The following is a 27,107-nucleotide window of genomic DNA, read 5'->3' as shown; positions in this document are numbered from 1 at the left end:
ATTTTTTTTTTTAAATTCTAGAAATAAGGATGTAAGCTAGGATTATGTTAGTGAATACCAAAATAAGCAGCTCAAAGGTTGAAACAATTCCCTGACTGATTTGGGGAGTTGGAAATCAGATCAGGAAGCAGACCTATGCGATTCTTTCAACCAGGAATGTATACTCAGTGTATTATATTTTAAAAAAGAAAAAAAAAAAGAAAGAGCTAAATAAGTTAGATTGCTAAAGACAGAATTAAGATTTCTGGCAATATTTTTGTTCACATGAAGACAGTATTATCTGAGTGGATTCTGCATGTGCCTTTAGGTTTCTTTGGCTCTGTAATAATAATACTAATATCAAGTTAGTGACAAAGACCAGAACCTGGTACTATGACAAAAGAGCAACCAGAGATGAAGAAAGAATCCTTGAAATCAAAGAGAATAATGTTGAAATGGAAAAAAAAAAATCTATCAAGACCGTATGGATCGTACCCTCGTGGGGAACAAATGAGTAGACAGATACATAAAGGTAAAGTGGTTCAGAATGTAAAAGGCAAAGGTAGAAATGGAAAATATGCAGGTAAAATTTAAAAATGCAGAAGATAAATCCAGAAGGACAAATGTTCACCTAATATCCAGATTCCAGACATGGAGAGGGGGAAATTATCAAAAGAACAATTTCTACAAATAACAAAGACACATCTCCAAATTTAAAGATGGTGTTGAATTCCAACAAGGATCAATGAGAAAAAGACCAAGATAAGTCCAAACGAAGTTTCAGAATTTTAAAAACAGAGAAACCTGAGAAACAAGTTTCTTACAAAGGAATAAATCTAGTTGACCCTTGAACAACACAGGTTTGAACTGCATGGGTCCACTTAAATGCCAGTTTGTTTGTTTTTTTTTTTACAATACAGTACTGTAAATTTATTTTCCTTATGATTTTCTTAACATTTTCTTTTCTCTAGCTCAGTTCGCTTCCCAGGGAAACTAGCTGAGCGCTTCCCCACAAACCGTAAATAGCCGCGCAGGGGCGCTCCAGCGCCGCGCATGCGTAGAGGCACCTTCGCCTACCGCGTTCGCGGGCACGGCTGGGAACTTTTTTGGTCGGTACGGTCTGGCCGAGTATGCGCTTCCTCCCGGTGCGTTTTGAGCGCCGCACCCGGGAGGCTGGGCCTACCGGACAAGATGGAGCTCTTTCAGGTCCTGAGACGGGGGCTGCAGCAGGTCACCGGCCACGGCGGCCTCCGTGGCTATCTACGGGTTTTCTTCAGGTAGGCGGCCAGAGCCAAGCTCTTGGCCTCTTGGACTATACTTGAGTTAGTTGGTTTCTTGGAAGGAGTCCCGGGCTTGGGTCCCTTGGAGAATTCGCAGCTCTTGTCAAGGACAATCTGCCCCCTCTCTGCCCTGCTTCCCCAGGCCGAAGTGTGGGTGCAGGAGTCTCCCCGAGACAGGATCAGAGCCCGCTGTAGAGACTGTAAGAGTGGAGGGCGTGTGGGCTGCACCCCTGCTCGGCTTCCTGGAGAGTCGTGCGCTTTGCCTAACACTCTGACCTTGGGGAAGTTTCTACCTTCTCTGGCCTTCAGTTTCCTCCCCTGTACATTAAGGCTTTGGCCGAGATGGTAGTCATGGTCCCCGCTCGTCCTGACATTCGTGCAGTTGGGGGAGCAGCCTCGTGCGCGGGAACCCAGAATCGAGTGAAAGCCTTGGAGACTTGAGAATCATTTTAAGATGATATCCTTTGGCTTCGGTTTTTCCTAACTCTAGTGCCTCATGGCCTTGGAGGAATAAGAGAAAAGTCGTCTTGTAATTTGAAGATATTGCATCTATATATTTAGTGTAATTTTAAGCCTATCCTTTGAGTCGATCTTTCCACGTGTCTACATGGTGCTGGGGGCAACAGGAGCAGGGATTCTGGAGCTTTTCTTACCTGAAAGCCGATTCTTCAGCAGTGGGTGGCTTGATCCTGGAGATGAAGGCTGGAAGTGTACAACTAGTGACCATCCCCAGATCTCATTTTACTCGTTGATGCAGCAGCCTTTGTTTCTGAAAGTTGTTATACTCACTGTATTAAGTTTGTGCTTTGAACAAAGAACCATTGTAAAATCTCTCTCTCTCTTTTTTGGATATTCACAGGGCAAATGATGTGAGGGTTGGTACCTTAGTAGGGGAAGACAAATATGGAAACAAATACTATGAAGACAACAAGCAGTTTTTTGGTGAGTATAGTATTTTTTGATACAAATATCGAGAGTGAGATTGAGACTTGGTGTTCGTGTTTTGTTTTTTTTTTTTTTAAGCTTTTATTATTTATTTGACAAAGAGAGAGATCACAAGTAGTCAGAGAGGCAGGCAAAGAGAGGAAGGAGGAATCAGGCTTCCCACCCAGGGGAGAGCCCGATGCGGGTTTCTATCCCGGGACCCCGAGATCATGACCTGAGCCCGAAGTAGAGGCTTAACCCACTGAGCCACCCAGGCATGCCATTGTTTTTTTTTGTTTGTTTGTTTGTTTATTTTTAAAAGATCTTTTATTTTTTTATTTGATAGAGAGAGAGAGAGCTGGAGGGGAGGAGCAGATGGAGAGAGAGAAACAGACTCTCCATCTGGACGCTCTGGGATCATGACCTACCCAGGCGCCCTGAGACTTGATTTGACTCTGCTTTCCATAATGTACAAAAAGCTTCTTTAATGACTGTAACCAATATACATTTTTTTAAAATTCCATGTGATTATGTTATGTATATTGTTTGTAAATGGAAATATTTTTACCTAAAACTTACGGGCCATTTTTAGTAGTAAGTTGTATGTATCTACAGCATTCTTCTTTGTTTGAATTTGTTTGTGGTTTTTTTTTATTTATTTAAGAAATTAGCATTCTTTTTAAAAGTACACAATATTTCAATGTGTGAAAGAAGCATTCTTTTTTCAAGTACGTCACTACTGATAAATACTTAGATTGCCTTCAGCCTTATGCTATTAGAAACAGTGCTGCAATGACTTGCTTGTAACTACATCCAAATTCATTTGTTTAAATATTGTAAGAATAAAGTTCCTGAAAGTAGAATTGCTGAGTCTAGGATGTACCTTTAAAATTTTGGTGTTTGTATATTGTGAGATTGTTAAGTCTCATCTCTATCATGATAGCCTATTCTGTGAAACCTTTTCCAAGGTGTTTTCATCTGCCTTCACATTGCCCTGCCGAACTGGATTATAGTTTACTTTTAGTGACTTATTCTCAAGATTGATTTCTCGAGTAGAAGAAGCAAATCTGGAATTTTTTTTTTCCTGCAAAAAGCTTTATTGTTTCCATTTGGTCTAGGCCTTGGGAGAAATCTCTAGGATGGTTAAGAAGCCACCTTGGGGCTGCACGGAGAGACCCAGGCAGATATCTCAACACCAGGGAGATGCCAGAGCGGTCCCTCAAAGGCACCTGGGCTCCAGAGGATCCTGATTGTGCTTGAAAAATCTGTATTTCCTTTAATAGATAAGGTCGTATTTAAATAGCATTAGTTAATGTTTGTTGATTATGTGTTTACCTAGGAAAACTCTTTTTTTTTTTTAAGATTTTATTTATTTTTTAACAGAGAGACAGAGATCACAAGTAGGCAGAGGCAGGTAGAGAGAGAGGGGGAAGCAGGTTCCCTGCTGAGCAGAGAGCCTAATGCAGGGCTCAATCCCAGGAGTCTGGGATCATGACCTGAGCTGAAGGCAGAGGCATAACCCACTGAGCCACCCAGGCACCCCAGAAAACTCTTTTATAAAGGGTGCCTGGGTGGCTCAGTCGGTTAAGCCTCTGCCTTCGGCTCAGGTCATGATCCCAGGGTCCTGGGATCGAGCCTCCAATCCAGCTTCCTGCTCTGTGGGGAGCCTGCTTCTCCAGCTCCCTCTGCTTGCCACTCCCCCGTTTGTGTTCGCTCATTCCTGTGCATGCTCTCTCTCTATCATATCAATAAAATGTTTTAAAAAAAAGAAAACTCTATAAAGTAAATGCAGATTACTTTTTGTTTATTGGCTTAAAATCAATTATAGGATGAATTCAGTATTTTCTGTTTGGGGGGTAGGGGTAGTAAGGAATAGGTGAAAGGAATTAACATTTATATACTTTTTTGCCCAATGCTAAACTAGATGTATATGTATGATAATTAATTTTCATAGCACGTGAAGATGTAGGTGTAATCATCTTTTTTTTTTTTTTTTGAAGATTTTATTTTTTTAAGTAATCTCTACAGCTAGCATGGGGCTTGAACTTACAACCCTGAGATCAAGAGTCTCATGCTCTACCGATTGAGCCAGCCAGTGCCTCTATATTCATCCATTTTTAATAGAAAAACTGAGGCTCATAAATCTTGCCTAAAATCCATTCATATTATGTGACAAAGTCTTGATTAGAATCCACGTCTTTGGGGTGCCTGGATGGCTCAGTTGTTAAGTATCTGCCTTTGGCTCAGGTCATGATCCCAGAGTCCTAGGATTGAGCCGGCTTTTGGGCTCCCTGCTCAGCGGGAAGCTTGCTTCTCCCTCTCCCACTCCCCTTGCTTGTGAAAAAAAAAAAAAAAAAAGAATCCAAGTCTCTGCTCAACTTAAGGGCCAATGGTAACAGTTGTGTAAGTTGTAGTTAGGCCCCCAACTATTCAATAGCAATTTGTTAAATAGCAAATACTGCCATGCTAGTCTGATGACATGAGCTGACTTACTAATCTAACCATTGTCTATGTTTGCTTATGATCACCGGCTTCCAAAAGGATCTCTGGTGATCATTTTAAAATATTTATATGGAAATACATAATTTGAGTATGACTGCTGTGAATACATTTCTCCTGTCCCCATCTCAGGAAGAACAGTTTCTCTCCTGAATACCCTGCGCAGCTGGAAACACATTCCCCTACTCTCCTCTGCTCCCTTGGCAGAAGGACAGGGGAGAAGCGAGAGTTCTCTGTGGGAAATAACTGAGCCCCACCCACAGAGTGGTCTCGGCCTCATTTTAGGGATTTTACTCTTGCAGCTGCCAGGCTATTGATAAAAGCTTGTCATACAATTCCTGAGGCATACCTCTACCCAGGGTGCTATTCCTTTAACTTTTCTCTTATGTAAGAGCAGATAAAAGTCTTTTTATTTTTTTTAATAAAAACTAGTTGTCTTTTTTGATATTATACAATTATGTTTAGTTTTGTTTTTGTTTTGTAAAGGTTGTCTTTATTTCCTCACATCTTTGTAAATGTTGATCTTTCCACCCAGGCCGTCACCGATGGGTTATATACACTACTGAAATGAATGGCAAAAACACATTTTGGGATGTGGATGGAAGCATGGTGCCCCCTGAATGGTAAACCAGTCAACACTTTCTTTTATTTGGCTTGGCAGTATTTGTTTCATGACACAAATATTTACTGAATATCTATTTATAAACCAGTTAGTGGTGTTCTGAAAGTGTCTGTCCCAGGTATGGTGAATGTGTAATAAATAACCTTAAAACTTTGTGTCTTAAAGCAGTGAGTATTTATCTCTCATAGTTTTTATGGGTCAGGAGTTCAGGCAGTATATAGTCAGCTTATCTCCGCTCTACAGGGTCAGGTAGAAGACTCAGAAGCTGGAATGCAGAATCACCTGAAGACTTGTTCATTCGGTATCTGGAGGTTGGTGTTGGCTGTCAGCTGGGGGCATCGCTGGGGCATTGGATTGGAACACCCTCAGGTAGCTGGGCTTCCTCAGGCAAGTTCTCTAGAGAGAGCACTTGGCAAAAGCCCTGTTGCCTTTACTGACTTAGTCTTGGAAATCATCCAGTATCATTTCTGCACCTCAGTGGTTGAGGCAGTTAGAAAACGGTGTCTAAGCTTAATGAAAGAGAACATAGACCCTATCTCTTGGTGGAGGCATGTCAATATCACATTATATGTTGGCATATATAATTGTATGGCTGTCTTTGGGGAAAAACAGTATGCCACATTATCACCTGGCTATGGGTGAAGGGAAAAGGAAAAAGAATTCTGACTCTGAATATTTGGCAATGTGACTTCATGCAAGTTCCTTAATCTTTCTGGGGTTTAGTGTTCTCTTCTAAAATGAGAGCCCTCAAATTCCTTAGGTCTCTAGAAACTAATTTTGTAATATACCTATTTTGACATTGAATTCTAAATGCTCTTACTTGAATTATCAAATTTTATATAAAATATTTCAAAGCAGAATGCTCAAATCTTTTTCATCGACACAGTTAAACTGGGTACCTGTTACCGTCAGTCTAGAAATTTTCACCAAAAGCTAGAATTAAGTAGATTAGGTTAACTGTGACATTTTATTTTAGTTGGATTTGAGCATCAGAAAGAGTTTCAGGCTCTCTTGAGTAGAAACTGGAATTATCTCATTATCTCAGAGTATTCATTTTATTTCTGCAGACTCAATTAGAAATCCAGGCATGTAACATAAGTGGGTGAAGTTCAGCGTGAGACAGTTGGGAATAGTGGGGACTATAAAGGGCTGAAAAGCACATACTCTGTCAAAGAGGGCAGCAGTGCTGTTCATCACCCCTAGTTCCATCAGCTGAGAATTCAACCAGTGGTTTCTATATACGATTTTTCAAGAGAAAGTGGAAATGTGTATTTCATTGGGACTTTTGTTTGTCTGTTTAAGATTTTTAATTTATTTTTGCGAGAGAGAGTGTGTGTGCTCACAAGCATGAGCCGGGGAAGGGGCAGAGGCAGAGGGAGAAGCAGGCTCCCCGCTGAGCAAGGAGCCTGATGGAGGACTGGATCCCAGGACCCTGGGATCATGACCTGAACTGAAAGAAAGACATTTCACCAACTGAGCCATCCAGGCGCCCCACAAAGGAAAAGTTCTTCCAGGAAATTAAAAGTGCTACTCCAGTGAACACAAGCACGGTAAGAAAGTGCCGATATGGAGAAAGTTTCAGTATTCTGGCTAGAAAAGCAAACCAGCCACAGCATGCTAAGCCAAAGCCTAATCCAGAGCAAGGCCCTAACTCTGTCTAATTCTCTGAAGGCTAAGGGAGGTGAGGAAGTTGTGGAAGAAAAGTGAAGCTAGCAGAGTTTGGCTCATGAAGTTTAAGGAGAGAAGCCATCTCCATAACATCGAAGTGCAAGGTTAAGCAGCAGGTGCTGATGGAGAAGCTGCAGCAAGTTCTCCAGAAGACCTAGCTAAGGTAATTAGTGACGGTGATAACAGATGTTCCATGTACACGGAACAGCCTTCTATTGGAAGAAGATGCCATCAAGGACTTTTATAGCTAGAGAGAGGTTAATACCTGGCTTCGAAGCTTCAGAGGATAGGCTGGCTCTTTTATCATGGCTAAGCCAGCTGGTGATTTTTCAGCTGAACCCTGTATTCACCCACAGTTCAGAAAATCCCATGGCCCTTAAGTCTGATAAATCTACCTGTGCTCTATCAGTAGAACAACAAAGCCTAAAGGACAACACATGGTTTACTGAATATTTGAAGCCCACTGTTGAGACCGACTGCTCAGAAAAAAAGATTACTTTCAAAATACTACTGTTTACTGTTTACTGCACCTGCTCACCCGGGAGGTCTGGTGGAGATGGACAGTGAAGTTCATGTTGTTTCATGCCTGCTGACACGGCATCTTTTCTCCAGCCCACAGATCAAGGAGCAAGTTTGATTTTCAGGTCTCTTTTGAGAAATACATTGCGTAAGGCTGTAGCTGCCACAGGTAGTGATTGTTCTGATGGATCTGGGCAAAGTAGATTGAAAACTTTACCAAAAGGAGTCAACATTCCAGATGCTATTGAAAGCATTTGTGATGTCATGGGAAGAGTTCAAAGTATCAACATGAACAGGAAGTTCGGAAGAAGTTGATTCCAGCTTATTGCTCATGGATGATTTTGAGGGTTCAAGACTTCAGTGGATAAAGTAACAATGGAGCTTAATGTAGAAATAGCAACAACTAGACTGAGAAGTGGAGCCTGAAGATGCATCTGGATTGCTGCAGTCTCGTGATGGAGCTTGAACAGTTGGGAGGAGTTGCTTTTTATGGATGAGCACATAAAGTAGGGTTTTTGTTTTTTTAAAGATTTTATTCGTCTATTTGATAGCGAGAGAGCACAAGCAGGGAGAATAGTAGAGGGAGAGGGAGAAGCAAGCTCCCCGCTGGGCAGGGAGCCCGATGCAGGACTCAGTCCCAAGACCCTGAGATCATGACCCTAGCCGAAGGCAGACAGCTAACCATCTGAGCCATCCAGGTGCCCCATAAAGTAGTCTCTTGTAGAATCTACTCCTGGTGGAGATGCTGTGAAGATTGTTGAAATGACAACAAAGGATTTAGAATATTAGATAAACTTGATTGATAAAGCAGTGGCAGGTTTGAGAGGATTGACTCCACAATTTTGGAAAAGTTTTACTCTGACTAAATGCTGTCAAACAGCATTGCATGCTATGGAGAAATTGTTCATGAAAGGAAGAGTTCATTAGTGCGGCAGACTTCATTGTTGTCTGATTTTAAGAAATTCCCACAGCCACCTCACCACCCTGGTCAGTCAGCAGGTGTCAAGCTCAAGGCAAGGCCCTCTACCAGCAAAAAGATTAAAACTCCCTGAAAGCTCAAAACAAAACAAAACCCTTCCTAAAAGCTCAGATGATGGTTAGTATTTTTAGCAATAAAGTATTTTTAAATCAAGTCATACGTTGGGGTTTTGTTTTTAGACACACTGCTGTTGCACATGTAGTAGACTATAGTACAGTATAAACATAACTTTGACATGTACTGAAAAACCACAAAACTCATTTGACTTGCTTTATTGAGTATTTGCTTTACTGTGTTAGTCTGAAACCAAACGTGTGATTTCTCTGAGGTATTTCTGTATTGGATTATATCTTTATAATAAAACTTAGTGGCTCTTAAAGTGAGAAAGCAGCAGTGATGTTACATTTGAGGCTGGATTTTGTGCTCTTTTTATTTGTTTTTTAAGATTTATTTACTTAGGGACGTCTGGGTGGCTCAATCAGTTAAGCGTCAGCCTTCAGCTCAGGTCATGATAATCAGGGTTCTGAAATCAAGTCCCACGTCAGGCTCCTTGCTCAGCATGGAGCCTGCTTCTCCCTCTGCCTGTTGTTCCCCCTGCTTGTGCTATCTCTCTCTTTCCAACAAGTAAATAAATAAAATCTTTAAAATACACACACAGACACGTAGACACACATATATACACACTCGCCCTACATTGGAATCAAATATTAAAAAAAGACTATGTGAGAGAGAGAGAGAGAAGGAACGTGCACACATGTGTAGGGGGAGGGGCAGAGGCAGAGGGAAAGAGGGAGGCTCAAGCAGACTCCCTTCTGAGCAGGGACCCCAGCTCTGTGCTGTGACTCTGAAATCATGACCTGAGCCAAAGTTAAAGAGTCAGATGCTTAACCTACCAAGCCACCCAGGCGCCCCTGGGCTCTTTTTAGTGGGCAGTAGTAATAGCCTATGATTTTGTGGTTCTGTTAAGGTCTGAAGGGCTGTGATTTTAGGTCAAGAGCTGTCTACTTTCTCTGAAGGGGCATTTTATATGTCAGGGGCACTATTTGAATCCCAGGTCTCAAAGTGGAATTTGGTTTTAGGAGGTAAGGTGTCCTACTTACTTGTTCAGTTGATTATTTGGGGGACGGTGTTGGTCCTGGGAGGATGCAGAAGGCCTGTGGCCTGTCTTGTTCAGATCTTAGATGGATTGAGATCTGTCACCTTCAAAGCACTCAGCATTTACATCGGTGCTCATATACTGTGTTTTGGGAGACTGGGGAGGTGGGGGCAGGAGGAGACTGATTTAAATTATGTGATGAAACACATTTAAAATGATAAAGTAGTAAAAAAATATGAAAAGATAAAAGTACTAAAATCAGCCAAGAAAGTTCTTTTGTATGATCTGAGATCACACAAAAAAGAAGGTTCAAAGCTGTAGAAGATAACATCTCTCCAGCAGGAGCCTGAGGGCAGTTGAGGATCTAGAGCTGAATTTCTTTGTGGAGAGGATCCTCCTAAGGGCTGAGTACCTTTGATGACCCTTGCTTGTAAGGGGAGCTTAAAGTCTTATGATGTAGGGAGAAGTGCTGTTGGACAAGTTTAGCTGTTTGTTGCTCAGACGCCCCCTTTGCTGAGTGTAATACACTGTGGAATTCTAAATCCCTGGATTCTTACAACCTTTGATCTATGAAAAAATTTGAAGTTGGGTTGATTCATCTTTAGAGAGCCAGGTATTATCTTATATATAAAGTAGTGAATAACAAACACAGTTTATCATCGTTATTCATTCAAATAACTATTGCATGCTTACCAGGTGCCAAGAACTATTGTAGGCACTGGGAATACAACAGTAATACAACAAAGTTCTTGCTCCCATTGCGGGGAAGGCAGGAAAACAAAAGGGTTCTGTATATGTCAGGCAGTGATAAATGCAAGGAAGAAAACACGAAGCTGGTGTTCTTAAGGGGGTAAAGCACAATGGGAAGTTCCGGTGGCTGTTTTATTTGGAGGTTAGGGAAGGCTTCTTTGAGAAACTGACATTAGAAGAGAGGAGGGAGAGAGCCGGAGAAGTGCTGTGGGGGGTGAAACGGGGGTGGGGGTGGCGGTGGAGAGCTCCAGGCAGCAGGAACCACAGGGCAAAGGCCTGTGTGTTGAGATTTATTTGCTTGTACTCAAAGAACAGCAATATGGCTAGTTTGGCTGGAATTGAACAAGTGAAAGGAAGACTTTAGGTAATGAGGTGGGAAAACTAGCTAGAGCCTAGATATGTAGATGTGGGGAGCCACGGTTTTCTGGCTTTTTATCTAAGTTTCTTTGAAAGTCACTGGAAGGTAAAGTAGGATGTGATCTGTTTTACAATTTTTTTTTAAAGATTTTATTTATTTATTTGAGAGAGAGACAGTGAGAGAGAACATGAGAGGCGAGAAGGTCAGAGGGAGAAGCAGACTCCCCATGGAGCTGGGAGCCCGATGCAGGACTCGATCCCGGGACTCCAGAACCGTGACCTGAGCCGAAGGCAGTCGCTCAACCAACTGAGCCACCCAGGCGCCCCTGTTTTAAAATTGGGAACAGTCCTAAACTTTCTGAGAAGTTACAAGTATCTGAATCATTTCAAAGTAAGTTGCCAAAGGGATGACCTGAATACTCACATGTGTGATTCCTACAAACAAGGATATTCTCCGTAACCACAGTTTACCCATCAAAGGCAGAACATTAACAGTGGTATACGACTACTGTCTAGTCTTCAGACCCCATTCCATTTTCATCACTTTGCCAACAAGGTCTCTGATAGCCAGAAGATATAATCGTGCATTTCATATGGATCTCATTTCTCTCTCGTCTCACTCTAGATTTGTTCCTTAGCTTTTCTTTGATTTTCATGATCTTAATACTTTTGAAATTTGCAGGCCAGTTATGTCGTAGAAAGTCCTTCAGTGTGGGTCTGTCAGTCTAGTCTCATGGCTACATTCAGGCTTTGTATCTTCAGCAGGAATATCACAGAAGCCATGTCATGTTCTTGTTGCATTCTGTTAGGTGGCACCCTATATTTGTCATATTAGTGATGGTAAGTTCTCTCACTTGAGTAATTCAGGGTGGTTTTTCCTTTCTAAAGTTTTGGTGGTTCTGCCAGGTTTTTCCTTTCTAAAGTTTTCCCTTTGCAATTAATTAGCATTTTGTGTAGAGGTACTTTGAAGTTATATAAGTATCCTATTCCTCATCCCATTATATAAGTCTACTCATTTATTTTTTTTTTTTTTTTTTTTATTTATTTTTTTTAAAGATTTTTATTTATTTATTTATTTGACAGAGAGAAATCACAAGTAGATGGAGAGGCAGGCAGAGAGAGAGAGAGAGGGAAGCAGGCCCTCCACTGAGCAGAGAGCCCGATGCGGGACTCGATCCCAGGACTCTGAGATCACGACCTGAGCCGAAGGCAGCGGCTTAACCCACTGAGCCACCCAGGCGCCCCAAGTCTACTCATTTATTTATGTCCATATGAACTCCCCTCCTAATAGTCGGTTATAGGGGCACCTGGGTGGCTCAGTTGGTTAAGCATCTGCCTTCGGCTCAGGTCATGATCCCGGGGTCCTGAGATGGAGACCTTCCCCACTCAGTAGGAAGCCTGCTTCTCCCTCTCCCTTTCTCTCTCCAGCCTGCTTGTGTTCTCTCTCTCTCGTTTGCTCTTGGTCTCTCTCTTTCTGTCTCAGCTAAATAAATAATAACATAAATAATGTATAATATAAATATAAATAATAAACAATAAAAATAAATATATAATATAAATAATAAAATCTCTAAAAATAATTATACCGGGTTACTATATTTGTTCCATTTATTTATTCATTCATTCATTCATTTGTTTTTCCGCTCCACTTATTTTGCTTATCGCCATATCCCCTCTCCTCTGGAAACCATCAGTTTTCAGTATTTATGGGTCTATATCTGCTTTTTATTTTATTTATTTGACAGACAGAGATCACAAGTAGGCAGAGAGACAGGCAGAGAGAGAGGGGGAAGCAGGCTCCCTGCTGAGCAGAGAGCCCAATGCGGGGTTCGATCCCAGGACTCTGGGATCATGACATGAGCCAAAGGCAGAGGCTTTAACTGAGCCACCCAGGCGCCCCTGGTTTGTTTTTTATATGTTTTGTATGTTTGTTTTATGTAAAATCATATATTTGTCATTCTCAGTGTGACTTATTTCGCATATCCACATGTCACAGATGATAAGATCACATTCTTGTTTATGACTGAGTAATATTCCATTGTATATGTACACCACTTCTTCTTTATCCATTCATCTCTGGGTGGGCACTTAAGTTGTTTCCATGTCTTGTCTATTGTAAACAATGCTGCAGTTAACATAGGGGTGCATATATTTATTTGAATTAGTGTTTTCGTTTTCTTTGGGTAAATATGCAGTAGTGGAATTACTTGATCATATGGTAATTCTAATTTTAATTTTTTGAGGAAACTCCAGTCTGTTTTTTGCTGTAGTTGCACCAATTTCATTCCTACCAACAGTGCACAAGGATTTTTTTCTCTGCCTCACCAACACTTGTTATTTCTCATCCTTTTGTTGCCGGCCATTCTGACAGCTATAAGGTGATGTCTCATTGTGGTTTTGATTTGCGTTTCCCTGATGATTAGTGATGTTGGATATCTTTTCCTGTATTTGTTGACTGACTGTATGTCTTTGGAAAAATATCAGTTCAGGTCCTCTGCCCATTTTTTTAAAAAGACTTTTCTTATTTATTTGTGACAGAGAGAGAGATCACAAGCAGAGAGGAGAGGCAGAAGGAGAAGCAGACTCCCCACTGAGCAGAGAGCCTGACTCAGGGCTCAGTCCCAGGACACTGGGATCATGACCTAAGCTGAAGGCAGATGCTTAACCGATTGAGCCACCCAGGCGCCCTCTCTGCCCATTTTTTTTTTTCTTTTTGAGATTTTATTTATGAATTTGAAAGAGAGAAAGAGCATGAGCAGGGGGAGAAAGAGAAGCGGACTCCCTGCTGAGCTGGGGCCCAATATGAGGCTCAGTCCCAGGCCTCCGAGATCATGTCCCAAACAAAAGGCCGTCACTTAACTGACTGAGCCACCCAGGTGCCCCTGCTCATTTTTTAATCAGATCATTTGGGGTCTTTTGGTGTTGAGTTATATACATTCTTTTTTTTTTTTTTTTTTTTTTTAAGATTTTATTTATTTATTTGACAGATCACAAGTAGGCAGAGAGGCAGGCAGAGAAAGAGGGGGAAGCAGGTTCCCCGCTGAGCAGAGAGCCTGATGCGGGACTCGATCTCAGGACCCTGGGATCATGACTTGAGCTGAAGGCAGAGGCTTTAACCCACTGAGCCACCCAGGTACCCTGAGTTGTATACATTCTCTATATATTTTGAATATTAATCCCTTATTGGATATGTCATTTACAAATACATTCTCCCATTCTCTAGGTCACCTTTTTGTTTTCTTGATGGTTTCATTGGCTGTGCAAAAATCTTCATTTTGGTGTAGTCCTAATGGTTTAATTTTGCTTTTGTTTCCCTTGTCTTAAGGGACATGTCCATAAATATGTTGCTAAGGGCAATGTCCAAGCGATTACTGCCTATGATTTACATTTTTAAAGCATCTCTGCCATTGCTGTGAAGAATGAGGAAAGGGGCAGTGTGGAAACAGGCTTATCGCTTAGGCAGCTGTTGTATGTAGTTGTCTGGGCAGGAGATGTTGGAGGTTGGACTAAGGTGCTAGTGATGCAGCTTGTGAGTTTTGGGGTACTAGTTATCCATTACTGTATAACAGACTATCCCAAATTTAGCTTAAAACAATAAACAGTATCTCACAATTTCTGTGCTTAAGGAACTGAGTGCCACTTAGCCAGATGCATCTGGTTTAGGAGCTTTCACAAAGCTACACTCAGGATACCATTTGGGGCTGCAGTCCCCTCATGGTTTGATTTTAGTCAAATTCATTCACATGGCGGTTGGCAGACCTCCAGGATTTGCTCCTGTGCTCACTCTTGTGGGCCTCTCCACAAGGCCATCTTTGGACATGGCTTCCTGAGAGCAAGTAAAGAGATCACCTGAGATGAAAGCCACAGCCTTCTGTGTATGAGTAGTTTTCTTTTCTTTTCTTTTTCTAAGATTTATTTATTTTAGAGAGAGAGCAGAGGGAGGGGCAGAACCGCCTGAGCTACCCAGGTGCTGTTTTGTTTTGTTTTTTTAATTGATGTGTAGTTAACACAGTATACGTTAGGCCCAACTTTTCTAAAACCTGATCTCAGAAGTGACATTCTACAGTTATGCTATATTTTAGTTATTAGAAGTGAGTCAGTAAATGCAGCCCATACTCATGGAGAGAGGATGAAAGGGGAAAAAAACTTCAGTCTTTTCCTTCCTCAGTAGGGAGAAACCCTGTTCTTCCCTACCGTGTGTTTCTCTTGTGAGTCTCCTTGTACTACTTGTACAAAACTCTTCACTTCTGACACTTCTGGTCACCAAATGTGTTGAGATTTCACCTCACAATAAGTAAGTCTCTGACACCAGCTGGGCGTCCTAGAGTTTAACCCATTTTTGACACTGGAGATGGCTAGCGTCCGATCCCATAGGCGAGGTTCACTTCCCACAAGACCATGCTCCTCTACCTCGTGTTCAGACGGTACTCTAACTTAGTGTCTGCTATTTTTTTGTTGTTGTTGTTACAGTACCTTTATTTTCTTATCGAAGTTCTATTCTCTCATAGGGTCAGCAGTGAGATTTTAAATTTCTTTTTCAGGAGTTTATATTAGCTTAACTTGACTGAACAGAATACTCAGTTGTCGGTAGATTACAAATAACTGTTTTATACCACTTTTGACTATCCTCAATTTTATCTTTGTTCTAAATTAGCTAATTGCCACCATCTATATTGCAATGCATAAAAATCTTTATTTTTTTAAGATTTTATTTATTTATTTGACAGACAGAGATCACAAGTAGGCAGAGAGGCAGGCAGAGAGAGAGAGAGAGGAGGAAGCAAGCTCCCCTCTGAGCAGAGAGCCTGATGATGCGGGGCTCGATCCAAAGACCCTGAGATCATCACCCAAGCCGAGGCAGAGGCTTTAACCCACTGAGCCACCCAGCCGCCCCTAAAAGTCTTTATTTTTATGGTAGTTAGCTTTTGCATAGAGTTAAGCAACTAATAAACCAAGTAAGTAATTAGTATCTGCATGAAATTTGACAAGGTAAGATGGTGGAGTGTAAATTGGCAGAAAGTTCGGGCTCTTTTATATATAATAGTATAAAATTATTATTTCTACTTAGTTGAAACAAAGATGCTTTTTTGTAGTTTGAAGTGTTGGAACCCTAAAATCCTTTAAATCAAGTTAAAACAAACAAATATGGCTTGCCTAGATTTTTCTCTACCGTTTGTATACTCTTTACCCACTTGGTGGCACCTTATGTTCATTTCTAAGTAACGTCTTCTCTCCGTTAGTGTAGTGCAGCCACTATCTCCTGGTATATTGATTTTTCTTACTACGACTAATGGTTAAAATTACTGAAGTAATACATAAATACATTCTTTTAAAAATAATAGCATATGTTGAAAATTTCCCTTTTTTAACAGAAAATAATTTTGTTCTTGAAGATTTTTGCTGTGCCGTGGTGGAATGAAATGTTTCCCGCCTCTGAGAATACCTTTTCCTTATGGTCAGCTTTTTTTCAGTTACCATCTGATGTTCTGGATGCCTTTTGTGGAAAAGTGGGGTACAAGTTGGGATGGCTTGGGGGTAGGAATCAAGGCTGCTTCGGAGGTTTTGAGCTTGAGAGGTTGGGTAGATGGTAGTACCATTCATTGAGATGGGGAGACCGGGGGAAGGGTCAGATGGGCAGTGGAGGGTTGCAATCAGAAGCCTCCCTTTTGGATGTAGTAAGTTTGAGATAACCATCAGAGAATAAATCTGTCTAGTGAACATATAAGTCTGGAGTTTGGGACAAGGTCAGGCTAGCAAAGAAGAATGAGAAGTAGCATTTCAGCAAAGGTAAGAAGGCTAGCCATACTGATTGTTGCTGAGAGATTACATAGGATAAGGATAGAGAAGTGTCCCATTTGATTTGGCAATATGAAATTTATGGAATTTGTTCTTCAGAATGTGAGAGATCATGGGGTATTGGTTCAGTGGTTGAGCATCGGACTCTTAATTTTGGCTCAGGTCATGATCTTAGGGTATGGGATGGAGCCCCTGGCTCCACACTGAGCGTCTGCTTGAGGATTCTCTCCCTCTCCATCTGCTCCTCCCACTGCCCACATAAGCCTCTCTCTCGTACTCTTGCTTTCAAATAAGTAAATAAATAAATCTTTAAAAAATAAATAAAAGAATGTGAGAGATCGGGGTGCCTGGGTTGCTTACTTGGTTGAGTGTCTGACTCTTCATCTCCATTTGGGTCTTGATTTTAGGATTGCAGGTTCAAGAAAAAATCTGAGGGATTGGAAAAGTTTAAAGAATTTGGCAGGGAGCAGAGATAATCTACATAGCCCCCTATGAGACAGCCGCTGTCAACATTGGGCATATTTCCTTTAGTCCTTTTAAATAATTTTTTAATGTAATGGCTCATAATCATTCAAAGTTTTTTTCCTTAGTATTATAGACAATTTTTCGTGTTCTTAAAACAATCAGTGCAATCACTGTTAATTTTTTTCTAATTAACTGTATAAAAATATACAGTTGTTGTAGAAAACCTGGACAATCCAGAAATATATGAGGTAGAAACAAAAATTCTGATTCCTTGGGCGCTTACGTAAGCATCTGCCTTCTGCTTAGGTCATGACCTGAGGTTCCCCGGATTGAGCTTCAGCTTCAAGTCGGGCCCCCTGCTCAGCAGGGAGTCTGCTTCTCCTTTTCCCTCTGCCCCTCCCTCCTGCTCTTGCTCTCTCTTTCTCTCTTTTTTTCTTTTTAACACTTTCTTTATTTGACAGACAGAGATCACAAGTAGGCAGAGAGGCAGGCAGAGACAGAGAGAGGGGGAAGCAGGCTCCCTGCTGACCCAAGAGCCCAGTGCGGGGCTTGATCCCAGGACCCTGGGATCATGACCTGAGCTGAAGGCAGAGGCTTTAATCCACTGAGCCATCCAGGCACCCCTCTCTCTTTCTCTGAAACAAATAAGATCTTTTAAAAACCCACAAAACTCTTAATTCCTTGGCCCAGAAATAAGCACTGGTAATGTTTCATTCATTGATTGAATATTTGAGGGTTTGCTTTTGAATAGGGGAGGAATAATTTTTTTTTTTTTTAGGGGAGGAATAATTTGAAAGGATCATAGTGTATCTAATATATTAATCGTATTCTCTTTAGAAGAAGTTTTGTTATTATAACTAAATATAGATATGTATATGTAAATATATATATACACACACATATATATCTTCATTATACATAACATTTTGTTTGCCGTTCCCCTCTTCTCACTTAATAAGTCACAGACTTTTGGGGCACCTGGGGGGCTCAGTGGGTTAAAGCCTCTATCTTCGGTCATGATCCTGGGGTCCTGGGATTGAGTCCGGCATTGGGCTCTCTGCTCAGCAGGGAGCCTGCTTCTCTGTCTCTCTCTGCCTGCCTCTCTGCCTACTTGTGATCTCTGTCTGTCAAATAAATAAATAAAATCTTTTTTTTTTTTTTTAAAGATTTTATTTTTTTATTTGTCAGAGAGAGAGGAGTGAGAGTGAGCACAGGCAGAGTGGCAGGCAGAGGCAGAAGGAGAAGCAGGCTCCCTGCCAAGCAAGGAGCCAGATGTGGGACTTGATCCCAGGATGCCAAGATCATGACCTGAGCTGAAGGCAGCTGCTTAACCAACTGAGCCACCCAGGCGTCCCTAAATAAATAAAATCTTTAAAAAAAGAAAAAAAAGAAAAAAAGAAAGTCACAGACTTTCCCCGATTTCACTAAATATTCTACTTGTCAGTTTGAGGTTTTTAGTGTCTGAGAGGCTTTTGATGTATAAAGGATTAATGGAAATTTGGGTTTAAAGTTAATATGCTGTTTATTACAGCTGAAATTTTTATCACAATTTTTTAGTTTTTGCTTTAATTTCAGTTAGTTAACACGCAGTGTTATGTTAGTTTCAGGTGTACAAAATAGTGATTCAGCACTTGCATACATCCCCGGGTCTGCACGACAAGCGCACTCCTTGATCTCCATCACCTATTTTGCCCATCCCCACATCTCCCCTCTGGGAATCATCAGATTCTTTTCTATTATTAAGAGTTACAACTGCAGGGACTCCTGGGTGGCTCAGTCAGTTAAACGTCTGCCTTTGGATCAGGTCATGATCCCAGAGTCCTGGGATCGATCGAGTCCCACATGGGGCTCCTTCCTCAGTGGGGAGCCTGCTTCTCCCTCTGCCTACTGCTCCCCCTGCTTGTGCACGCACACACACCGTCTCTCTCTCTCTCTGAGAAATACATAAATAAAATCTCAAAAAAAGAAAGTTACAGCTGCAATTTTTAAAACCTAGTTCTTTAAGTCTTGAGGTCCAATTTATAAGTAGGATAACAAGGTTAGTAAATTGAACATTTTTGCATTAAAATAAAGAACAATTATTTTCTCTTATGTGATGAATGTTTGATAAATTATAATGGAAAGGATTAAAATATCCTAAACAATTGTCTCCATTTGCAGTTTTTGTTAATTACATCCTTTTCAACATTTTAGGTCACATTTATAAATACAGTGTATTTTATTTTTTTCAATATCTTCAAATGTCCAACATAGATAGATGAACAGACCTATCAGGCAGAATGTTTCTAAGCTTTTCGATGACTCATGTTTAGCCAAGCCAGACGCTGAAGGGCCATCCTCACAAGTCTCCCTAATACCCAGTCTGTCAGCAGGTTCTTTGTGCTTGATTGCTGAATAGGTCCCACCTCGGATCATGATCTTTATCACTATTTCTTTGGTCCAAGTCACTGTTCTCTCTCTTTCCTGAAACAACTTTTTTTTTTCTTAGCTATTTGCTTGTTTGTTTATTGAGAGAAGGAGAGAATCTTTTTTTTTTTTTTTAATCACAGTTTCTTTTTCTTTTTCTTTTTCAAGATTTTATTTATTTTTATTTGAAAGATAGAGATCACAAGCAGACAGAGAATCAGGCAGAGAGAGGAAGGGAAGCAGGCTCCCTGCTGGACCCTGGGATCATGACCTGAGCTGAAGGCAGAGGCTTTAACCCACTGAGCCACCCAGGTGCCCCGAAAGAGAGACTCTTAAGCAGGCTCGACCTTATGACCCTGAGATCATGACCTTAGCTGAAACTTTATCCTTTAATCTCATTTGCAAAGTTTTAACACATAGAAATTTCAGTTTTTATGTAATAGAATTACACTTTTTTTTCTTTATGGCTTTTTGCTTTTAATGTTAATCTTAGAAATTGTTCTTCACATTTTATAAATACCACTCTGTGAATATAAATATTCACTCACATTGTATCTGAGCAGCATTAATCTGTCTGGAATCTGTTTTGATACATGGTTTAGGAAATCTAACTTGATTTTTTCCCAACAGTATTAATCATTCTAGCATAGTTTGTTGAGAAATACTTAGTTTCCCCAATAATTTGATATGCCAGGATCACCTTATATATACTTTCATCTGTTTGGGGAATTTTATTCTGTAGTATTATTGTACTTATTTTTTTAACTAGCTTTTATACTGATCTAATATTTGAGCCTTTAATGTCTAGTAATGCCAGCCTTTCCTGATAGTGGTGAGCTTTCAAAATTTTCTTGGGTAGACTTTCAGCTGATCCTTAGAATTATAATTGCCAAACCCTATTGGGACTTTGCTTCATATTGCATTAATTAAAAATAACACAGCTACTGAGCCAGCGAGATTTGAGTTGACTGTCTTGTAATGAACTATTTTTTTTTTAAGATTTTATTTATTTGACAGATCACAAGTAGGCAGAGAGGCAGGCAGAGAGAGAGAGAGAAGAGGAAGCAGGCTCCCTGCTGAGCAGAGAGCCCGATGCGATTCAGGGCTTGATCCCCTGAGATCATGACCCAAGCCAAAGGCAGAGGCTTTAACCCACTGAGCCACCCAGGTGCCCCTATTTTTGTGGTTTTTTAAAGTGTAAAACTTATCATCCCTATCCTGGGGTTAGATGGATCTCAGGATTTTGGTGGATACTTAGATCCTATCATAATCCTAATCCAGTTTCATCTCTTGATTATAATTTTTGGACCAAAATGTTCTTTTCATCCATTGAGAAGTTGTGTTCAGGCCTCAGCTTTGTGCCATATGTGCTGTGGAATCTTGGGAAAGTCATTTCAATTCTGTTTGCTCAGTTTTAAAACATGAAGTACCAGGAGGGAGACAAACCATAAGGGACTCTTAATCTCACAAAACAAGCTGAGGTTTGCTGGGGGGAGGGGGGCTGGGAGAGGCGAGTGGGGTTATGGACATTGGGGAGGGTATGTGCTATGGTGAGTGTTGTGAAGTGTGTAAACCTGGCGATTCACAGACCTGTACCCCTGGGGATAAAAATACATTATATGTTTATAAAAAATAAATAAAAATAAATTTTAAAAAATGATTACTGATAAAAAAAAAAATGAAGTACCTACATTAGTATTAAATAAGTGACTGAATGGTGTTTATGGGCATAGTTCATAAACTAAAGTGGGAGAAGTTAATCATTTTAGTGTGATGTGTATTTTTACCTCAAAAAAATCACATTTTTCTTTAGTCTTTCATATATTTTTAAACATAATTTTATTTTTTAAGTAACCTCTACACCAACATGGGGCTCGAACTCACAACCCTGAGATAGTTATGTGCTCCACCAACTCAGCCAGCCAGATGCCCCTCATATCCATTTTTAGGAAAAATTGAAGAAAAAAACTTTGGAATTTTTATGTCCGGTGATGTTAAGTGAAAACATCTGAGAGGCACCTAGGTGGCTTAGTCGGTTAAGCACTTGCCTTTGGCTGAGGACGTGATCCCCAGGGCCTGGGATCGAGCTCCACATCATGCTCCATGCTCAGCAGAGGGTCTTTGTCTCCTTTTCTCTCTCCCTCTGCCTCTCCCCCTGCTCGTGCTCACACTGTCTCTCTCTCTCGAATAAAAGTAAAATCTTAAAAAAGAAAGAGAAGAGAAAAGGAAGAAAGAAGGAAAGAAAGCAAACATCTGAAACATGAACATTATGGTCAGAAGCCAGCCCAGCCTTGATTCTCAAAATTAATAATGTATATTATCCAAGGAGAAGCAAGATTCAAAACTGCCTAGATTTTTGTTACTGTTATTTTATTTTGGGGAATTTTCTGAAAGGGAAAATTAAACTTTCTTTGTTGTCAGTAACATTTTTTAATTAAATGAATCTTCATCTGAAAAATACTATTTTAAAATTATAATGCCATTTTTACTTGAATAGGAGCAATTGTAGCTCCAATTAAATAACAGTAGCTAAACCAAAAAGAGATAAATCAGAAATTACATTAGAGAAGAAAACTTGTACAGATATGCCATAGTTGCAGGTGTTCAGGACCTGGCTGCTGTGGGCTGAGTCAAACCTGCAGGTGTCTCCAGAGCCTGGGCCCTCAGCGCCTGACCCTCCTCATTCCTGGAAGGACTGATGTTCCAAGGGATCCCTTGACACTTCTGGGCCTCCATGGGCTGCAGGTGGAGCAACCAGAGTAAAAGGACCACTTGAGAAAGGCTGGAAGTTGGACTTACATTGGCCAACATTTGCCAGTTGTGACCGTTTTCTTCTCTTAGCTTCTTGAGTTTTCTGTCCATCAACACAGCTGCCATATAGCTTTCTTGGGCTCTTTTCCCACGGAAGAGGATCTCCTTTTTACAGTAGGAAGTGTTTCTCTCCAGTTCTTTGCACATATCTTCCTCCATCTTCTTGTAGAGGTTGTGAATCTGATATGTGGAGTTCGTGTTTCCACACATGTTGGGAAGTTTCTTCTTTATTTCCAGGGGGTGTATTTCCTGCTCAGATCATTGTCCCTGAAGTTGCATGACATGTTCTTAATGTAATTTGAAGCTTCACCTGCTGAATCTCAATTTCAAGCTGTGAATTTTCACACTGCAAAGATGGCTTCCTCCATTTGGAAGCTTGTTTGTCCTGTAAGCTCTTCAGTCATTTGCTTTTCTGGTTATTTCTTGACTTTCCTCTTGAGAACTTTAAAGGCTCCATTGAAGTCCACGTCATCAGTGATACACTTCAGATCACCTCCGTCCAGGAGACAAGGTCGTTACCGTTTTCTGCCTCACTGTTTGGTCAGCTTCGCAGTTCATGTGATCCCAGTGTGATGTCTAAGGGGACAAGGCAAGGGGATGGTCCTCAGCAGGTGTCCAGCCGTGGATGCTGAATGGCTGACGTTGTCTTTCAGTTCCTGTCCCATTTGTGCATCCAGCGGCTCCAGCCCTTCTTCCTCCTGATCCTTTCCCTGGACTCTGCTTCTATCTCACAGTTTCTTGGTGGAGCAGGTCCGGACTTCCTCAAAAATGAGTATTTTCATTCAAATCATCCATTATTTTCCTCTGAAGCTGTTCTCCATTCTCTGATGCCTTTTTTAAAATAAAGATTTTATTTATATATTTGAGAGAGCGAGCACGAGCAGAGGGAGAAGCAGATAGGGAGGGAGAACGAGGCGGAAAGAATCTCATGCAGAGCCTGCGCTGAGTGCTGAGTCCGGCACCAGGCTTTATCCCACGACCCTGGGATCATGACCTGAGCCAAAGGCGAACGCCCAACCTACTGAACTACCCAGGCATCCCCATTTGCAATGTTTTTTAAAAAATCTATTTTATGTGGCATATATTTTGATTTCTTAAGTTTCCTGTTAGGCTGTTTTATTCTTCACAAATAAATCTCTCCATTTTGTACTGTGAATGGTGGACAACCTCACACTGAGGAACTATTTAAATGAAGAAGAGAGAGTGTCCTTCCCTGTTCCTTGACATACTGTTCCTCTTAAACAACTGAAAATAGGATCAACCACTGATGGGATTTATTTCCATTTGGGTTATATTGTAATAGTGATTTAATATTTTTTGTTTCCATTTATTTCAACACACTTCAATATATTTGAGTACTGGGTTTTTTTCTAAAATGTAATATATTTTCTTTATAAATATAATCTCTTTTGAATTTATAATTTTCCCCTTCCTGTCAGTTTTCTTACTACTTGGTCTCATTGACTCTAGCATCAAGTTTAAGCAGTTTTATATTTTGTCCTCCAAGAAAATAATGGTGATATAAAATTGAAGTGGGTTTAATGCCAGCTACAACATAGTTTTGTAAACACTGCTGTTAGGCCATTGACATCTTTAATTTATTGGAATAAAAATGACCCAGCTGAGTGTGCCCGGCTGGCTCATTTGGTAGAGCATGGGACTCTTGATCTCAGGGTTGTGAGTTTAAGCCCCAGTTTGAGAGTAGAGATAACTTAAAAAGTAAAAAATAACTTTTATGACCCAGCTGAAAATCTGTTTGGCCAAAACTCTTTGGTGTGGAAACCTAAAAGGTATGATTTATTTAGCCTCTATTTAATAACAACAGAAGGTTATATCAGCCTAGCAGATTATAAACATGTTCTTGTTTCTTATAGCTCTTCATATTACCATCATGAGAATAAATTGTCGCTTTTTCATTCCTTGACTTTTGCCTGTAGCCTTGCTGAATAAACATTTTCAGGGGCACCTGGGTGGCTCAGTCAGTTAAGCGTCTGCCTTTGGCTTGAGACATGGTCCAGGGTCCTGGGAAAAGCCCCATGTTAGCCACCCTGTTCAGTGGGGAGTCTGCTTCTCTCTCTCTCTCTCTGCCCCTCCCCCTGCTCGTGCTCTCTTTGACTGTCTCTCTCAAATAAAAAAATAAAATCTTTTTTAAAAAGTTCAGATTTTATGTATCATGGCAAAAAATATTTTTAGTTTTCTTGAGCTTTTTCTGTTTCTCCATGAGATCTTCAGTCCCTCACTTAAATAACTGAACAGATATATGTAAGATTTGGTCTCTGATTCCTTAAGTATCATTTTAATCTTCAAGAGTCTTGACAGCAAGTGACAGCAAAATTTCGAACAAGTTTTTCTATTACTCTATTAAAATAAATTGCTTAAGCTGCCTCGACAGGGTAAAAGTTAAATATCTCTGCTGTGCCTTAAACTTACGTAAAGCTCCTTCATGTGAGTATCAGCCTTGGTTTTGACCACTAATCCCTCCTTTGAGCGGCTAGTGGAGCCTGTCTTACTGCCATCATCTCAGAGGTTCAAAGCTCATGTTCATAGTCACAGTTTATTGGTCCAGGTCACTTTCAGTAATCCTGTTTCCGCCGGAGAATATGAGAGAGACGCCAGTCCACTGTGTGCAGACGTCTTCATTCTTTATTTTGTTAGCTGATCATGATGCGTCTTTTTCTTTAGACACAAATACAGCAACAACAGCAACAGTATCCTTGGTTTGGGCCAGTTTCCTAGCTATATCTATCAATTACTGCTAGCGAATATTCTTATACTTAAATAGCATCATAAACTTTTCTCATTAGCTTTAGTCTTAGTTATTTTATTGAGAGCTCCTCCATTTCCCTTTCCTCTATAGCTAGAAAGTCCAGGGTTTTTTTTTTTGTTGTTGTTGTTGTTGGATTTTTTTCCCTTGAAGCCACATTTCTCTGTGTGCTCCCTCCCCTCACGCCCTTTTCCCATCACAGCATCCTGTCTCATGAGCTCCCGGCCTTGGGTGATCTGCTATGAATTCTCTCTGTTTCCTGTCCCATATAAATTGGTGTGGCTTCCTATTCAGCTCCACTCTTTGTCCATTGCCCTTTAGTCCTTCTTTCTCTGCCGTTAGCAGAAGCAGCATTGGTCTCTTTCCTTTCTACACCCATGTACCCAGCTTCCTTTGAAATTAAATTGTTAAACACTCAAAACTGAAATACTTGGGGACTTTAGGCTGTGATTTAATGTTTTTAATATAACAAGTTGTATGTTCTGTAAGATTCAGTCACAAGCTTGAATTTAAGGTGCTAGCAGAGACCGCTTCTTCAGCAGGAGCCTGGTTGAGTTTTAAGCTAGAGCTTCACCCGCAGAGCAGCCTCTAGTGTCCGTCAGCAACACTGGGTGCAGCAGTTCTGAAATCCCTCCTTACATCTACAATTAGGACACTTATTTTAATCAATAGTAGCATGTGTCAATTGGCAGCATTTTTGTCTTAGAGATACATAAAATAATGTATATCTTAAAAACACTAGTGTCCTCAAGACACAGTAACAATAAAAGCAGTAGCTAACATTGTTGAGTACCTAGTGTGCACAGGAATTTTTCTAGGTACATTTAATCCCTATGCCATCCTTCGGAAGTCAGGATGCTCAGATGAAAAAGCTAAGACGCCTGGGTGGCTTAGTGGGTTAAGCCTCTGCCTTCGGCTCAGGTCATGATTCAGGGTCCTGGGATTGAGCCCCGCATCCGGCTCTCTGCTCAGCGGGGAGCCTGCTTCCCCCTCTCTTTCTCTGCCTGCCTTTCTGCCTACTTGTGATCTCTCTCTCTCTGTCAAATAAATAAAATCTTTAAATAAAAGAAAGAAAGAAAAAGAAAAAGCTAAGACATAGCAGTTCAGCTCAAGCCACAGAGTAGCCGCAGAGGTGCCCGCTTCGCCTTCCTCCCACCACACTACTCTGCCTCTTGTAACTGTCTCTCTTTTCCTCTTTAAGGCATCGTTGGCTTCACTGTATGACCGATGATCCTCCAACAACAAAACCACCTGTTGCTCGTAAATTCATCTGGACAAATCATAAGTTCAATGTGAGCGGCACTCCAGAACAGTATGTACCTTATTCTACCACTAGAAAGAAGATTCAAGAGTGGGTCCCGCCTTCAACACCTTATAAGTAAAGACACTGGAGAACAGATCGAACATGTGAAATACGGGGCTGTCCATGTAATTGCACTTTTCCTGGTTACTGTTCACTTGATTAAAATTGTTTGATTAAGCAGTGTCTTTTGTGTCTTTTTGCCCTTTCTGTTGTTGTCCGTGAGCTGCAGAATGGAAGCTGACAAACAAGGGTCATTGAAGTAGACTTCTGCTGGGTGGTGCCCAGTTTACAGCTGCCCCGCCTCTCACCCCACCCCCGCCGCTGTAGTCACGTGATGTCTGTGCTCCTCGATCTGGCGATTGAGAGGGGAAGACCTAAAGCTGAGCTGAGCCGGCAGATTTTCTTGTGGAAATCTGCTACGCAAACAGAGGGACAGAGAGGCTAGCGTCCCCAGAGCTGGATGGCTTTATGGTAGCTCTCTAAGGAGGAGGTTATCAGAGATTTCTTATTTCTCGAGTTTTGGTCCTTTTGCAATTTATTTGGACCCGTGAACTATCCCAGAAGCCATTCCTATATATTCTTATTTCCTTAAGCTAACTAGGGTTATTGATTTTGTTGTTGTGATGTTGCCTGCAAACAAAAGAACTTTAGTATCCAGGTTGGTTCCAGAGAATGGGTTGTAGGCAAAAGCCCTTCAGAGAAATGTGGGATCTCCAGAACTGGGTATCTGGGCAGGATGAAAGGCAGTCCCACACCCCCTCTGTATTCTGGGTAGAAAGCTAGTGGCTTCAGTAATCAGAAAGCCTATCAGGTTATATTGCCTCTAGTCCCCGGTTTCCGTGAGCCCCCAAGAAGATGGCCTTTGTTTTTTTTTTTGGTTTTTTTTTTG

General features: G+C 41.0%; 1 protein-coding gene across 1 annotated transcript; it reads left to right on the top strand.

The window, feature by feature from the left end:
* Nucleotides 1-1,084: 1,084 nt before the first annotated feature.
* On the top strand, nucleotides 1,085-26,395 carry NDUFA12 (NADH:ubiquinone oxidoreductase subunit A12). Its single transcript, XM_059186546.1, has 4 exons — nucleotides 1,085-1,256; nucleotides 2,119-2,201; nucleotides 5,218-5,305; nucleotides 26,117-26,395. The coding sequence occupies exons 1-4, from the start codon at nucleotides 1,171-1,173 to the stop codon at nucleotides 26,295-26,297; spliced, it is 438 nt and encodes a 145-aa protein (XP_059042529.1). The 5' UTR covers nucleotides 1,085-1,170; the 3' UTR covers nucleotides 26,298-26,395.
* Nucleotides 26,396-27,107: the final 712 nt, after the last annotated feature.

Source organism: Mustela lutreola, chromosome 8 (assembly GCF_030435805.1).
Source record: "Mustela lutreola isolate mMusLut2 chromosome 8, mMusLut2.pri, whole genome shotgun sequence".
In the NCBI taxonomy this organism is placed as follows: Eukaryota; Metazoa; Chordata; class Mammalia; order Carnivora; family Mustelidae; genus Mustela; species Mustela lutreola.
This window is presented reverse-complemented; position numbering and strand designations above follow the sequence as displayed.

Excerpts from the sequence above, each read along its gene's own strand:
- NDUFA12 (XM_059186546.1), top strand. The coding sequence starts at position 1,171 with ATGGAGCTCTTTCAGGTCCTGAGACGGGGGCTGCAGCAGGTCACCGGC. Across the intron at positions 1,257-2,118 it reads TATCTACGGGTTTTCTTCAG|GGCAAATGATGTGAGGGTTG; the intron begins GTAGGCGGCCAG and ends GGATATTCACAG. Across the intron at positions 2,202-5,217 it reads AGACAACAAGCAGTTTTTTG|GCCGTCACCGATGGGTTATA; the intron begins GTGAGTATAGTA and ends CTTTCCACCCAG.